General features: G+C 31.5%; 1 protein-coding gene and 1 long non-coding RNA gene across 4 annotated transcripts in view; one reads left to right on the top strand and one right to left on the bottom strand.

Moving 5' to 3' along the window:
* LOC143066103 (uncharacterized) overlaps positions 1 to 4,939 on the top strand; it is a 32,227-nt gene extending 27,288 nt beyond the window's left edge. For all 3 annotated transcript variants that reach the window (XM_076239204.1, XM_076239203.1, XM_076239202.1), the window contains exon 18: positions 797 to 4,939. In XM_076239204.1, the coding sequence (XP_076095319.1) occupies positions 797 to 1,722 (926 nt within the window). In that variant the 3' untranslated portion in view covers positions 1,723 to 4,939. The remainder of the gene's footprint in view (positions 1 to 796) is intronic.
* LOC143066227 (uncharacterized) overlaps positions 1 to 16,632 on the bottom strand; it is a 257,038-nt gene that overhangs the window by 225,978 nt on the left and 14,428 nt on the right. The window lies entirely within an intron of this gene.

Below are 16,632 nucleotides of genomic sequence, written 5' to 3'. Positions count from 1 at the left end.
TTGGGGCATCCATGTACTTTGGACACATTCTTGTTTAGAATATGATATTCGATATTAAACAGGTTGATTGGTTTCAAAAACACAAGACATAACAACCCCAAATTAAAAACAGCAGAAACAAAATGAAATAAATCTAAATCGTTGTAAATTTCCTGTTTACAAAACTTTTGATTTTTCGAAAAACTAAGGATTTTATTATCCCAGGCAAAGATTACCTTAGTCGTACTTTGCACAATTTTTTGGAATTTTGGATCCTCAATGCTCTTCAACTTTGTACTTGTTTGGCTTTATGAATATTTTGATATGAGCGTCACTGATGAATCTTATGTAGACGAAACGCACGTCTGGCGTACTAATTTGACGAATTAGCCTCCCTTTCAACAATGTTGTACTCTATTGAACAAATAACCATTAATATAAACCGAAATTTTAAATTCCCATAGCTTTATGCATTTGGTTAAAATTAGTCGCTGAAGTTATTCTTTTTCATAGTCTATCTCTTAGGATAAAGTCATGTGTTTTACGGTTTCAAAAGATGTCCCTGACGTCTGACAGAAAATGCACAATGTTTTATCAAATACTGAATTAAATAGACGTTTATGTCCTTTCCAACTACCTTCTTACTATCATACTTCCATTGAACGGTTTTCATAACACATAACAATACAAAATGTAGATATTAGTTTATATACTTTATAAGGACTAAACAAAAAAGTCTCTTTGTAACACTTTTAATACGTAGAAAGTATGCAATAATTATATCATATTTTATGAAGATGCATTGTTATCACTTCAGGGTCTGTGTCCATACCAGATGATTCAGCACCAGAAAATTCGTCCAGTTCATCGTTTCCTATTTCCTGTCTTACAAATCAACATGAAGCGAAGACCAACAAAAGACCTGAAGACATCCTAGAAGGATTTGCTTCAAGTTCTGTTATTAATTTTGAGAATACCAGCAGCCATTTGTCACATTCATCTCTTAGCATACAAAATAACGAAATTCAATTAGAAATAGATAGTGAAGAAGAAGAAATTCAGGGTGACAACAAAGGTGATAGTATTCAAAACAATTCTCTAACAGCAATATCTTCAAATAGTGGATATGTTTCCGATAAATGTTTCCTTGACAAAGCACCCGCCCTTTTCAGTTCGGGGATTGGAACCTGCTCTCCTGTAGAAATTAACAGTAACAGTTCATCAGAGTCAATGGAATTTCTTGATAAAAGAAGTTTTCATGCCAAAGGAATCGATGGAAAAACCTCGATTAATATTATTGAAGATCAAGACTATTCTGTGCTACACAGCCATCCTGTGCCACCTCCTGATGAGTCTCCATCTATCACATCACCATTATTGATAAGTACAAATAATAATGTCATGTTGAGTTGTGACGATAACGTTAACCATGTCCATAATCCAATACATTCAATCAAAAATAACATAGCGAATGATTTAAGTCATCTAATATTAGAAGGCAAAATAAATAATGGATCACAAATCATGCCAGAGTGTATTCATCCAGCGACAAATAATACGAACGATGATGAAGAAGAAGTGGTCTTAGACTCATTATCAAACGAGAACGACATTGACATCATAAATTCCAGTACAAACAATAATATAGATGGATACGTAAGTCACCATTACCTTGTGAAACCACATAGTGGTGGTTATGGCAATAATCTATGCGATCCTTACGTTCAAGGTGAAATCACATGATCTTCTTTAGCAATAGATATTTCATTTTACACAGCTGAAGACACAAGGCAAAAAGAAGTGTTCCATCACAAATGATACCGAAGATAAGCTTTCATGCAATAAACATTGTGTAGGTTAGAGACTATTTTTTAAGCAATAGATACGTCGTATGTTAATGATTATCTTTTCAGCAAAAGATACTCCGTATGTTGTTCAAATAGTCATGAAATTGTCGACAAAATGGCAATGACATTGTAGTATCAGTACCGCTAAAAGTTATAGGGTCGATACTTTCGTTGAGTGATCTTCCGAAAGATCAAATAGGTAGTTATTGCAAAAATGTATGGGATAAAAACGTTTATGATAACATTTTATACACGAACAAAATCAATATTCCACCTTTTAAATTAGTTGGTAATAAGTGGTAAAAATTCGTCAACTATCACAATTGTCCTGATCATTACTTTTACCACCAATCACGTAAAAACCTATTTAATATTTAAACGGATGTTGATGATATACCCAATACTTTCGTTTGTTTATGCATTCGTGGAGGATAATCATTGCATTATTTATACCGTACAGACTAATGTTTGTCTTTTTTTTCTTATTTTTTGGATTTCATTGTCTTCATCTATTGTTTCATATTATACAATATATTTCATTAATTCATCTCTTACATGAGGGAGTGGAGAAAACTCTTTGGAATGCTTTTCATATGTTATAAACAGTTTATTTCAAAATATCAAAAAGCGTTTCATACTTTGCTATTGATACCCTTTTAATGGGTGGTTAGAGAAAGTAAGGCTTTCAGTGGTATTTTAATGGGTGGATAGAGAAAGTAAGGCTTTCAGTGGTATTTTAATGGGTGGGTAGATAAAGTAAGGCCTTCAGTGGTATTGTCGACCCAGCTATTGTAAAATCTCAGTCAAAGATGGTATGTTTTTCATATCTGCTTAAAACACCGCTAAGTAGTGCTCTTACAAAATATTCTGAAAGGCATCTCAGTTAAAGAGGTGTTAATCGATAATTGACAATAGGAAAGATGATTGTATTGTTTCAGGTAATCATTATTCATGGCATATTTTAACTCTTTTATATTGTGGGCCTTTTCTGATTTATTGTTCTTTTTAGGTTTGCATTCACCAATGGTTAATTTTATTAGTGTCAAAAATCTTTTTAATGGCAGCCAGTTTTACAACTTTTATGAACAAATGATTTTTATTACAATGTACATTTTTACAAATTTATCATTTGGTATTTCCATTTGTTAGTAATCTAGTTTTTATATATGTCAATGTCTTACAATTTCGATCTTAGTTTTTTTAATAGTGTGCAAAGACAAAGATTTTTTTTGTCAGTTGTTTCGATTTAACAGTTATTTGTGTGTTCTGTAGGTACAGTTACGGGTACATTTGGCATGGCACCAATCAGAAAGGAAATGCTAACTTCCTAAATTTTGAAAACCAAGGATGTATAAATAAAACTGTCACGCTCTGTTGTTGAGAATATACTTAGCTTTTCAATGATATAAAAAATATTATTTCTCAAACTGCTATATATTCAGTGATATTTTTCTGATAAAGTTGGTGGTTCAAGTTTTTTGGGATTTTTTTTTATCTTTTGTCAAAATGTCAAAGTGAATATTTTGTCAAAATTACATGAACATCAAACAAGCCAAATAATCGTATTCAGTGTTTTTGGTTCCACCTGAATGAGTAAATAATTGGTATTTTTAGAATAATTAAAAAAAATCAAAATGCTGTGGACAACACATCTAGTATGTGATTAAACATTCTACTGTAGTTAAAAACTAGTAGGAGATAGTCGGACATCTCATGTATCTATACCATGGTGAACAGACATGAATGACTGTTTTTAATTTTTAAGTGATATGATATTATGTGTTATTCATGTTATTAACCCTCTAACCCATAGCTATGTAAATGTTGCATGTATAATCGTTAACAATATATAGTTGTATTTTACTTTTTCCAGGTTTTAATTATGTTTATTTTTCAATTACAAATTAAATATACATTTTGTGTTTCTTTGTTAATACAGTTATTTGTTTTATAGTGATTAAGATTATATTATAATATTGACTGCTGTACCCAAATGTTTGAAGTTTTTACTAATTATGTTTGTTTGTTTTTCGCACACATTAATTTTTGTCAATATAATTGAAGTCAATGCGACTTGCAACACCAGGCCTCACGGTCATAACACTTTCGAGCATGACTTTTGTACTCAGACTCGAAAATCAACCAATCAAATTGCTGGATTTCATGTTTCGAGCATGATGTTGTACTCCGAGCACTGAGCAAAGTTTTATGCCTTCAAGGCCTGGTTTAATCCACCATTTATTACATAAGGAAATGCATGTACCAAGTCATAAATATGAAAGTTGTTTCCTATGAAGCTTTTTTTATAAAGGACTTGTCGTTTTGAGTGTCATTTGCATCATGGTATTTTTGTTATCTCACTTGTAGCTATTTTATGTATTTTTGTTATCTCACTTGTAGCTGTTTTATGTATTTTTGTTATCTCACTTGTAGCTATTTTATGTATTTTTGTTATCTCACTTGTAGCTATTTTATGTATTTTTGTTATCTCACGTGTAGCTATTTTATGTATTTTTGTTATATCACTTGTAGCTATGTTATGTATTTTTGGACGGGTTAGGGGAGGATTGAGATACATCCAACATGTTAAACCCCGCCACATAATGTTTGTATGTGCCTGTCCCAAGTCAGGAGCCTGTAATGTAGTGGTTGGCTTTTGTTTCTGTGTTACTTATCTGTTTTTCGTTCATTGGTTATACATGCATTAGGCCGTTCTTTTTTCTCTTTTGAATTGTGTTACACTTGTGATTTTGGGACCTTTTATAGCTAAATATGCAGTATTGGCTGTGATCATTGTTGAAGGCCGTACGGTGATCTAAAGTTATATATGTATGTGACAATGGGTCTCTTGTGAAGTGTTATCACTTTGGCAATAATACAACATCTTCTTTTTTTTTGTATTCATAAAACTTGTAATTCAAAATACACAATGTGTACTTATGCGGTGATACTATGTATATATTGTGTATTGTTTTATAATAGTGTTCATAACTTTATATTATGTTTTATCATATTGAACTTTATACATTGTTTTATACTATTGTCCATGACTTTATATAATGTTTGATAGTATTGTATATGTGCTGATGCAGCATTAAACATTCTACAATCAATCAATATTGTAAATACTTTAAAAAAATTATGATGAAATACACAAGAGAGACAGTATATGTTCAATTAGCAGTTGAATATCAACGCTCTCTGGTATTGATATACAAAAAAAGAAGATGTGGTATGAAAGCCAATGAATTTTTACATATCTTTATCGGAATTAGGACAAGCGATTACCTTTGATTGAATAGACCTTGTATTGATTGTTTTTTTTTAATTCTGATTATATTCAGTAGTTCAATTTAAAACCAACACTTAAGTCCTTTTATGACAGATAAAAATAGACATCTTATAATAAGAGGATGCTGCCCACGATCAGAAAATTGAAATGTATTGCTGTTTGCATAATTGTTGAAGTGCTATTACATATAGTTTTATAGTTCGGAAGTAACTTAGTCAAAGTACTCGATTTATGGAAATGTGAGATTTTCCATGTAAACAACGCTGGCGAGACACAAATAGATTAAAAAGACTTATAATAATGTTCCTTTAAATAGAAATACAACACCGTGAGAGAAATTTGGGTATAATTATAAACAGGAAATGGACATTTTTAGGAATTACACAGATAAAAGATTAGCTAACAAAACCATCCACACACGCTTCAAAATAAGTTTTACAAAGAAATGAAAAGAGAAAACACCAAATACAATATGAATAGCACAACATATCATATATACCATGCTACAAAAATACTAGCGAAAGGAGGATATATCAGCTTAATAAAATTGAAAATGGAAATGGTGAATATGTCAAAGAGACAACATCCCTAACAAAAGGAGGAAATAGCCAAGGTTACCAATGAGTCTTCCCCACAAAGAGACAATGCAGCACCCGAATGTAGGAATCAAGTGGGTCCTGAATAAAATTGTGTACTAGTTTAGGGAAATTGTATGCCATACTAATTCCAAAACATATAAATGAACTTGAACACAAAAAAAACCTAACAAGACTAACAAAGACCAGAGACTCCTGACTTGGGACAACCCTCCCCTATACCTCTAGCCAATATAGAAATATCAAATACACATCAACACGTACAGTAAAATTCCATTTAAAAGAAATCCGAGTCAGATGTCAGAATAAGTAACAAAAGAAACTATAACAAAATGTCAATGATACATAAATTTATAAAGGACTTCCAGCAGTTACTGACATGCCATTTCTAAACTTCAATTTAACTTATTTAAAGATTAAGTCGTCATCGTATGAACATCAAGCACAATATATCTCGTTAGAGGTTTAGTGTCATACCATTATAAAATATATGAGAGGTACATAACTTGTATCATGCCAACAACTGAATTTAGAACAAATGTGTTTGTTTCCGATGCAAAGACCCTTCGAATGAATCAACATGTTATGCATCTCCTGCAGCAATGCACTACTCGGCAATCGAATTTATATAGTATGTAAGGTTTGGTGTATCCAATAAAATTAAGTCGATTGTGCTAAAAGAGAAAACATGAGGAAATGGCGTTTCATATTCGGTGATTTTGTTTCAAACAGTTTTTGAACAGCCTTTAATGTTTCATTAGAGGTTTCTGAAATTTTTAAAATAAGACCAAATTCTGCAATACAGGTTCCTATATGAAAACTTGAATATAAAACTGTGTTGTCTTTGCATATCTAACTAAACGTCTCTTAAATAGAAAATACTGATTGATGGGACATTACAACTGTTCACAGACAGGCGATATCATAGCATAACGAAACAACACGAAGACACAATCAACACAAAAACAAAACACTACATAGGCAACTGAGAATTGAACAATAACAACCCTGCTAGAAACCATTTGTGAATTTTGGAGTCTAGAATAATCTAAGCGAAAGCAAGTTTAAATGTATCGATTATTACAATGACCGAATACCTGAATGTTTTGATATTGATTCAAAAGAAGATAGATGAATACCATTGTTCACATATTGAACTATGAGGTTACACCATTATTCAACCTGATACGATGTGCCGTAAACGGACACAGCCTTATCAATTATTAAATTTTGATTGATCGATTAATAACAATTTGTCAATAACACAATGAGTCAGAAAATACTTTTTTAATTAGACTATGAACCGGATAACGTATTTTAACGTAAAACAAAATGTGATACAATTATGTCCTTGACATTGAAGGACATTGAAGGACAAACGATACAGTATCAGGAGTGGAAGGGTTTGGATGGTAAGATGGTAATGACGTACATTGTGTAGGTAACATAAAATAATATGTAATGTGATGTCAAATATATCTTTAAAAGGTGTTCTTTCGACATTTTTAATCAATAACTCCAAAACCAGTACATGGACTCTTTTTCTTAAAATGTACATTTTGATATATTAAGAATAAAGATTATTTTTACCAGTTTTAATAAATATACAACAAAACTTTCTATGCAGTTTTGTTTCATAAAAATTAAATAAAGTGAATTATTTCTAATGAATTGTTGCACAAATTAAAAGTATACTGATATAAGGAAGAACGTTACTGAAGTTTTAAGTAAATGTCATCAATTTAAAATAAAATAAAATATTAAAATAAGGTAGCACATGAAGTTTATACTTTTTATTACATATTAAAATGGACGTGGTGAAAATATATGACGTATGCATATTATGTTCGTCAAATATTCAGCGGGGGTCGGACTGTATCGTATGCTCTTAGTAAAAAGATATCTCTTATCACCTACGGATGTTGTTCAAGATTAGCAAATGAGTAATATTGTCATTTGCATAACTGTTGAAGTGGTTATAATTACCAGCGGATATTACTTGTCACAAAACGGGAACAGATAAGATACAAACAGATTAGAGGGAACTTTTGTTCGGTTTTTTTTTAAATGTACAATCAATTTGACAAACTTTTGTATAAATCAAAAATGGCAGAAAGAAGAAAAAGTGCTGCAAATAAGACTGTTTTACAGATTTTAGTTTTTAAGTCGATCACATGTGTAAAGTGCGATGGGAAGGCCAACACACGAAGCAGACATTTAAGTAACAATTAGGCTTAAAAACAGTTAGCGCGTCGGAATGTAACTTTGATAAACGGTTTGTGTCTGTATAAAGTTTTGCTGTCCCTCTGGTATCTTTCGCTCCTCTTTTAAATTGGTTTTTGTTGGAATATTGTTTGTGTGTGCCTGTATTTTTTTCTGGAAAAGGGGAGGGCTTAAGCATTAAAAACATGATAATGTAATGGTAGATATCTTATTTCTCCTATTAGCGCTGTCAATTTTAACAACCTGTGCCTTTAAAACAGACTCGGTGCAGACAAAATAAAATCAACTCGAAAACAGATATTGTCAGTAACTAAGAACAGCTCATTTGTCTATATTTTTATTTATTTATTTTCTCTCTTTTTTAAATTTCTAACATCTATATAAAAACTAAGGAGAAGGGGTACAATCGCCAATAATACAACTAATCACCACAGTTCTAATGAAGGGGACGTAAATTGTTTTATTTTTTTTTTAATTTTATTTGTATTGAGTTAAATGAGGAAGTTTTATATCGCTCACGATTTTTTTCTCAGAATATTTAATTTCTTCTATGAAAACTATAATTATTGTCAATTGACCTTTGATTCAGTAAAAGGATCAAACTCAGAATGTTGTTTAAAAACCTACTTCAATTATAACATAAAGTGGCTATTTGATATTGTTTTCATTTATTTAAAAGTATTATATATTTCGTAAAATCAAAATGTTCTAGTCCTACCTGGTGCTGTTGATTTTTTTTTTTTGGTGTTTTACCGCCACTTCTAAGCACCGGTTTGGGACTATTTCGTGACGGCCAGTTTTTATTGGTAGAGGAAGCCGGAGTGCCCTGAGAAACCACTGACCTTCGATAGGAAAACTGACAATCCTGGTCAATTATCTTAAGATTGGAGTTGTGTGTACACGCACGTTCGGGGTTCAAACTCACAACCTCAGTGTTGACTGGTAACTTCGTCGAACACTCGGCAACCGAGGACCCCCTGGTGCTGTTGAATCCCATTTGTATTTTTGATACAGTTTTGGAGTTTAGTGTGTTGTCTATTTTCGCTGAATTATAAAACAAATATGGTATGATTGTCATTAGAACAACTCTCAGCAAGTGACCAAATTACCCAAAATGAAACATTTATAAATTAACGTATAACCTTCAAGAATAAGCAGAGCCTAAAAAAAATAACCCTAGCTAGATTCGCAAAAACGAAACAATTTTTTTTTTACAGAAGGCATGACACCGTTGCATTGCTCATAAGACAAAATATTTTAATGTAGTGTTTGCTTTGATAAGAAATATCCTTGTTATACATTAACCTTTAATCATTAGCCTTTAATTTTCTACGTAATGGTTTTTTTTTTTGTGTACATGTACGTGTTCGGCCTGTCGGCGTCTTTGGTTTTTGTGCCAAGGCGATTTGCCTCAAATAAGAAGGTTTGGTGATCGCCTACGGGGACAAACAAAACACTTTTTGTGCTGCTATTCCGCTATGCTGCAATAAGAAGTAACTACCAATACTGGTCGACTTGATGTCAAAATAAAGTGTTCTTGTAGAATGACAGTTCTTCCTGCACCTCGTGAACTAGCACGTTTACAAAACGGACCAGTTTATCGATCTAGTACAAAGCTGGTTCATATTCATGAAATATTAACATCATTTCATTCGGATATGCCTTTCATTTTCAACTGGAATTTAAACAGCCATCCATCATCTTAGAATGACAGTGTGGCTGTGGCAATTGATTGACACATTAAATTCATTCATTGACTGGGACAATTTAGGTGAACGTTTGTATGTAAAGACCACTGCTCACTATGTACTTTTTAAAGACACTTAAACTATGGGGTCACCAAAGGTTCTCAACACCTTAATAAAGTAATTCGAAAAATTAATCAGAAATAACACGATGTTTTGATTTATATCAATTATATAAATCAAAACATAAAGGTTATTCCTGATTGATTTTTCGAATTATTTTATAATTAAAGACGTTAAGAAACCTTTGGTGACCCCACAGTTTAAATGTCTATCGTAGGTACGTCGTGAACAGTGGTCGCTACAGACAAACGTTCACGTAAATTGTCCCAGTCAATGGATTTAATGTGTCAATCAATGGCCACAGCCACACTGTTTTGAATTTCATTCTATACACATTTATTAATTTTAATTAGCAATTAAAACTCCAAAAATCTATCAAAATTACTTTTTTGAGCTATTTTATGCATTTATAATTTGACTATATGGTTAGAAATTAGTAATACTATGTTTAGAACCTATATCTAGATATATGATAATATTTTAGTTAATAATTGAGTATTTAAGGGGGTACAGAACACCTAAGAAAAGATAACTCTTACTCATAGTCTGATTCATTGCTACGTTTTAAAATTATGTGCAATATGTAAGCTTTTAAAAGATCATGATTAGAATGTTTACATTATTGCTAAGACCAGCTGTACATTATTTGTTCTTCTTTTAATCTTTTAATTCATTTAAAGTTACTCATTTTCAATAAATGAATCTTCAATGAGACATAATAGGGAAATTTCAAAGTGAAATAAATTTACCAAAGAAAACCAGGACGTTAGAAAAGGAGGGAAACAGAAAGAGAAAGTACCATAACTGTTTTCGTTTTTTACTTGGCAATGCCTAGGTCTTAAATAAAATGAAATAAAGTATAAAAAGTCAAAAGTCTAAGGATGCAACCATTTGATTTGAGGGGGGGGGGGGGGGGGGGGGCTAGGATTTAAAATTTTGTCCTGCATTTTTTTTTTTTTATAGTTGTAATCATCATTATTGTCCTGCATTTTTTATTTTTCATTCTTTTACGGACCTGCAATTTTCATTAGTTTACTGAAATTGTTTTCATAAATTGTCATCCTGTTTGTTATGCCAAATTACTGATCCTGCCTTTGTTCAAAAGCCTGTCTTGCCTTTTTTCAAATTTCAGCCAAGCCCCCCCACCCCCAGTCCTCAAATGAGGGTGGATAGGACCTTTATCGGGACTCCGGGATCGAGTGTTTTTAAGGTCAGGATTTAGGGATTGACCCTTTCGAGATCCGGAATTTTTTTTTTCGAATTTCGGGATGTCAGGATTTCTGGACCTCGGGATTTCGTTTTTTTAAACCGGGATTTCGGGATCAGGACCCCTCCTACCTCAAATGGTAGCTACCTCCGACAATAAAATTTTAACAAAATAAATAAGAATCCCTGGACAATTACACAATGCTTATGTTTGTAGATCTTCTTATCAAATTGATTAAATCAAAACCGAATTGACTTCACAATACTTTTTTTTTAAACAAAACATGCATGAGGTTTGATTTTTAAGGAAATACACTATAGCCTTAGTAATACATGTAGCAATGTAAAACATATTACGAATAATTTATAATTTTATAATTGCTGTCATATTTTTTAAATTGCAATTGAATATGTATTGCATGATTTATATTCATGTATAAAAAGATACCCAGAGGAATAATCAACCATCAGTACATCATTTACATGTCACGGAACAAGGCAAAAAGAACGAAAAAAACGTCCTTTTCTGTCAAAAAAACACTACACATATTTTTGCTTTCTTAATTCATCTGAATAAAAAAAACTATATCTTTTTAGTATCTTTTTCCAACCTTTATCCTGACAGGTGTAGAAAATTAACGGGTGTCTTCTATTCCGTCCGCAATTTTAGGGAAAGTATAAAGTCTATATTTAGAATCATAGTTGAAACTGAAACTACACATGTATGATATAAATAGATCATGTCATTTTCGCTTTATCAAATTTAAATTTCGAAGGGATAGCAAAATTTGTTATTTTCTTTTGTTGTGCATTTGTCATGTTAACTTGTGTATCTTTCCGAATTTTTTATCAAATGCAATTTTGAAATAAATATAAAAAAGAAAGTGTGGTGCAAGTGAAAATGTTTCTTCTCAAGTCTCAATTCAAGATTATTACTGAATAGAGTCATCATTCTCTATAATAATAAGGGGCCCCAAAATAATGTGAAACTTGTAACTGCCGTGCTTTTAACTAAAAACCAGTTGTATCTAATTTTCATAACCTCTGCAGAAATACTAAAAACATTCTATGTTTAACAAGGATGTCAGCTCTATTTCATCTCTTATGAGCCGTGGTTCTTTGCACCAATGGTTTTGTCGTTAAGTTTTGAATTGTATATTTTTGAATCTGGCCAAAAGACCAATAAATTGAAAATCTTGATCATGTAAAGCATCTGCCAACTTTAAAGCTTTTCCCTATGAATCATGTGTATTTTTGGCGTGTCATGCTTTTAATTTCAACAGCTCGTATCTCAAATGAAAATTCATTACATCCTTTTTTTGCCCCTGCAACTGAAAGTCGGGGGGGGGGGGGATATTGTTTTACCCCTGTCCGTCTGTCCTTCCGTCCGTCTTATTATTGATATATAGTTATTTGGCATAACTCCTCCTACTGTTTGATTTCTAGGAAGTTTTCACTTTGCTGTCTGTTGAGTAGTTAAGTTCGTACGCTGCGCTTCAATAGAAACGATGCCCTTTTCAAACAATTTTATGTGACTACATGTCCATTATTTATTCCGTGTGCATTGAATGGGTTGACATGTCATAAATCTTTCTATATTGTTGTATGGTCGATTAAAGCTTTTGTAATATGATTTTTTAAAATAAATATGAATTCATACTGACTACATAAAAGTCATGGCCTGTACAAGTGTTTCTTACCAAAAACCACATTTATCGTCCTTGAGGTCAAAGTTCAAGGTCACATGAAGGTCAAAATTTTAAGAAGGCACACCACCTCATGATGATACATCCACATGCTAAAGATGTAAGGCCTAGGTCAAAAGGCAAAGAAGTTATGGCCTACATGGTTGTGTTTTTCACGGGAAAAATCTCATAAAGTTGACCTTGAGGTCACATTTGAAGGTCACACAAAGGTCATCATGATGCAAGACACTTAACCCTGTGATGATACATCAACATGCCAAAAAGCTAAGGCCTAGTTCTAAAGACGAACAAAAATATGGCCATTATGTACTTTTTGAATAGATTTTGCTCTTATTTAATGAACCAATTTGAGGGTTGGGCGTAATTTAAACTTAAATACCAAAAAATCTAACGGTTAAATTTTAAAATAATTTTGCAAGAACAACCGACTAGTATAGCACTCCAAATTCTTAGTTTTATGAAAAAATTAAACGACACATTTTTTTTCAAAAAAAAAAATCTTCTTCAAATACTAGAAGCACAGCATTCACTTTTCGGGGCTGATTCTGATACCCCCTATTAAAGTTCTGGCAAAATTTTAAATCCGGAATAAAAAACTTACAAGGAAGGGGTATCAGTGAACTAATATTCACCTAAGCTATAATTATTAGCTATGCTATTGTCAATTTAGGATTAAATTTTAAAATTTTTAACAAATTCAACCCTTTACCCATATTTCAGAAACTTCCAATTTTGGCCGATACTAGTACGTAAAAGATGCCATATTTGAGTTGCCAAATCTTTTAAACCTATGGTTCAAATCTTTTAAAATTTTTACAAGATGTTGAGGTTGGCCTAGTTTATCAATGAAAAAAAATTAAGAAAAATTAAACGACAGGATTTTTTTGGGGTATAGTGTTGGGTACCCCCTTAAATAAAACTATCTCGTGTGAAATAACACCCGTAGATGTCTATTTTTGTCATTTTAATTGTTATTTGTTTGATACTTCATATCTGTTACCTGAATCATTGCATTTTACTTCCTGTTTACCCTAAATAATTTAAATAATGATTTTCCGCAATGCATAACAAGGAGATGTGCAATTGAGATAACTATCCACCCGAGTTCTCATGACGTGGCTGTTAGTAAACATTGGTTACCGTACGACTTTAAACAACAAGAAAGCACATATTTGTTTGCGCCTGTCATATAAGAGAGAGGTTAAGCCAGCTATAAAACCATGATTTATCAACTGTTTTCTAGATAAGAAAATGCCTGTACCAAGTCAGGAATATGACAGTTGTTGACCATTCGTTTGATGCGTTTTTGAGCTTTTGGTTTTGCTTTCGATTAGTGACTTTCCGTTAAGAACTTTTCTCGGATATCAGTATTTTTGTGATTTTACTTTTTATTGTATAGTTAGCTATAAAATGCCCCAATATGGAAAATGGGAAACAATTCAATCGAGAAAAAAACCTGACGACTAACATTTTAAAAATATTCGAAATACGAAAAGCAAACATGATAGAAAAAAGTAAAATATCAAGAATACTGAACTCCGAGGAAAAAGTCCCTAATCAAATGGCAAAATCAAAAGACAAAACACATCAAACAAATGGACAACAACTGTCATATACGACAACCACAGAATTACAACCTTCTGAGTACTAAATGTATAGATAACTTTGATATTTTTAATAACAATATAAAAACTACAACATAAATACCCAAAAAAGAGCTTTTTCATCGAGTTATTATATTAATTTACATTTGATCATTTAGAAATATATTTATATTGTATATATACTCATAATATTTTTCTTTCTGTAGTATCTTTGTATATCTACCATACATGTACCATTTTCATATTTGTTATTCCAGTAAACCACGAGTCCGATGACCTCATTTACCAAAAGATTACTACGAAGTGGTATCCTTTGAACAATATTTTGATTCGGAATTTGAATTAGCAAAAACGCGTTTTTTTCCCCTTCAATTTGGAAATATACTAATTATGTTTTTGAGAAAATAAAATAACTCAAAATCTAATAAATATACAAAAAAGGACTTTCTACTCAATAGTTTATATTTTATGTATGCATATAATTAACAATACACTAAGGACATTCAAAGTCATAGGTCAAAAGACACTGACAATATCATGGACAAAAAACTAAGAATAGACAAAAAGTTTATAAAACACAACATAGAAAACATAAGACGTGATTAAACAATTGAAACACAAAGTTATGAGTTTCCAAAATGCACCTGCTTCTTTATGATTATCGAAAGCATGTACTCAACATTTTTATTACATAATAAAAATATTCGGTTCACAATGCTTCTGTTTATCACGCATCATTATGACGCCATGTTACCTGACACCTTGTCTCGTTGTCATTCACCTTTTACTTTTAATTATTTCTGTCATAATGGGATATTTGTTGGGTTTTTTTCTTTCTCCATATGTCAAATTATAGTCTCAATGTTATGAATTGTAATGCAATATTTTAAAGCCTAAAAAAATCAATTATGCAGTCATTTATTAAAATTATAGAATATCAATCTCGTTTAGCCATTGATTGACAAGATCGAGGTTTTTCTCCAGGCATTCGTATTCCATCAAAACTAATAAAATGGCTGTTGGGGTGTTGCAAATCAAATAATTAATCAATCAAACACTTTCCATAAACAATAACAGAGCCGATATCACAATCTCAATTTCTCTATAGGACGTGAAACATAAACATTAATCCCCTGTCTTTATATTGTATCTACATGTCTGTGTACATACTTTAAAAACTAATGTCTCAACACCGTAGCTGATAACATTTACATTTTCAGCATAGTTTAAAAATTCAAACAAATACGAAACAGTTGGAAGTTTTTGAATATAAACATACCAGATTATTACAGTTTCTGTAGTGTTTCTGTAGTGTGATCTAAGACAAGTATGTGACTATGTGACACTTTGATAAAATAACTTATTATTATTATTATTATTATTATTATTATTATTATTATTATTATTATTATTATTATTATTATTATTATCTAAGTACAAATAACAATCACAAGTAAACGAGATAATTTTGTAGAGATCTTACACATTTTAGTACAATTGTTTTTACCTTACTGAACCTATTCAAACCAAATTAAGTCTGGTCTTTTATAATGATTCGAGTTTCATTAGTTGATCAAATGCCATGATGAATACTTGACATGCGGTTTCTGACATACATATATCGAAGCAATCCATGCATTAAAGATCTGTTTCACATTCTGCCCTCCAAAGTGAAAAGTATTACAGATGAAACTGAAGTAGATGTAATTAGAAAATCCACGAATGATAAAAAAACAAAACAATAATAGAACAGCAACATGATCAGGATAAACAAAACAATTAGATTTTAGAGAGTTGCATCAATAAGTTTCGTAAAGTTACAAATGTTTTTTTATCCACAATAAAAATATTTTCAAACAATTGTTTTTATTTTTATTTCAAATAAAGAATTACTTGACACGAGTAAAATGTTATCCTATCCAGTACTATATACAAAATGTCACATGAAATGTCGTTGTATATAAGAAAACAAACATCACTGGAAGTTAACCAATCAAATTTTCACCTTTTTTTTCTGTGTACACGCTTTAGTTACATTTTGTACCATGTAACCTCTCAAGTTTCAAAACATTCGATAGAAACACCAAATAAAAAAATTGGTGCTTTGAAACACCCAAGATATATGTTTATGGTCAATTTTTACTGCAATGAAATGTTGGATTAATTTCCTACAACTGCCAATCAAGGCAATTATTTGTTCGACCCTGTTTCGTGGAATTACACCTAAAAAGAGCAGTAAACAAAATTTGTTTTGATAATCGCATTAAAATTTGGGAAGTAACTGCATGCCTAATTTCTGGTGAATAGACTAACATATTGTCCTTTCTATGCTGTTTAAAGATATACTATTATACTGGGATCCACAAGAGGA

This window comes from Mytilus galloprovincialis, chromosome 1 (assembly GCF_965363235.1).
Source record: "Mytilus galloprovincialis chromosome 1, xbMytGall1.hap1.1, whole genome shotgun sequence".
NCBI classification, from domain to species: Eukaryota; Metazoa; Mollusca; class Bivalvia; order Mytilida; family Mytilidae; genus Mytilus; species Mytilus galloprovincialis.
This window is presented reverse-complemented; position numbering and strand designations above follow the sequence as displayed.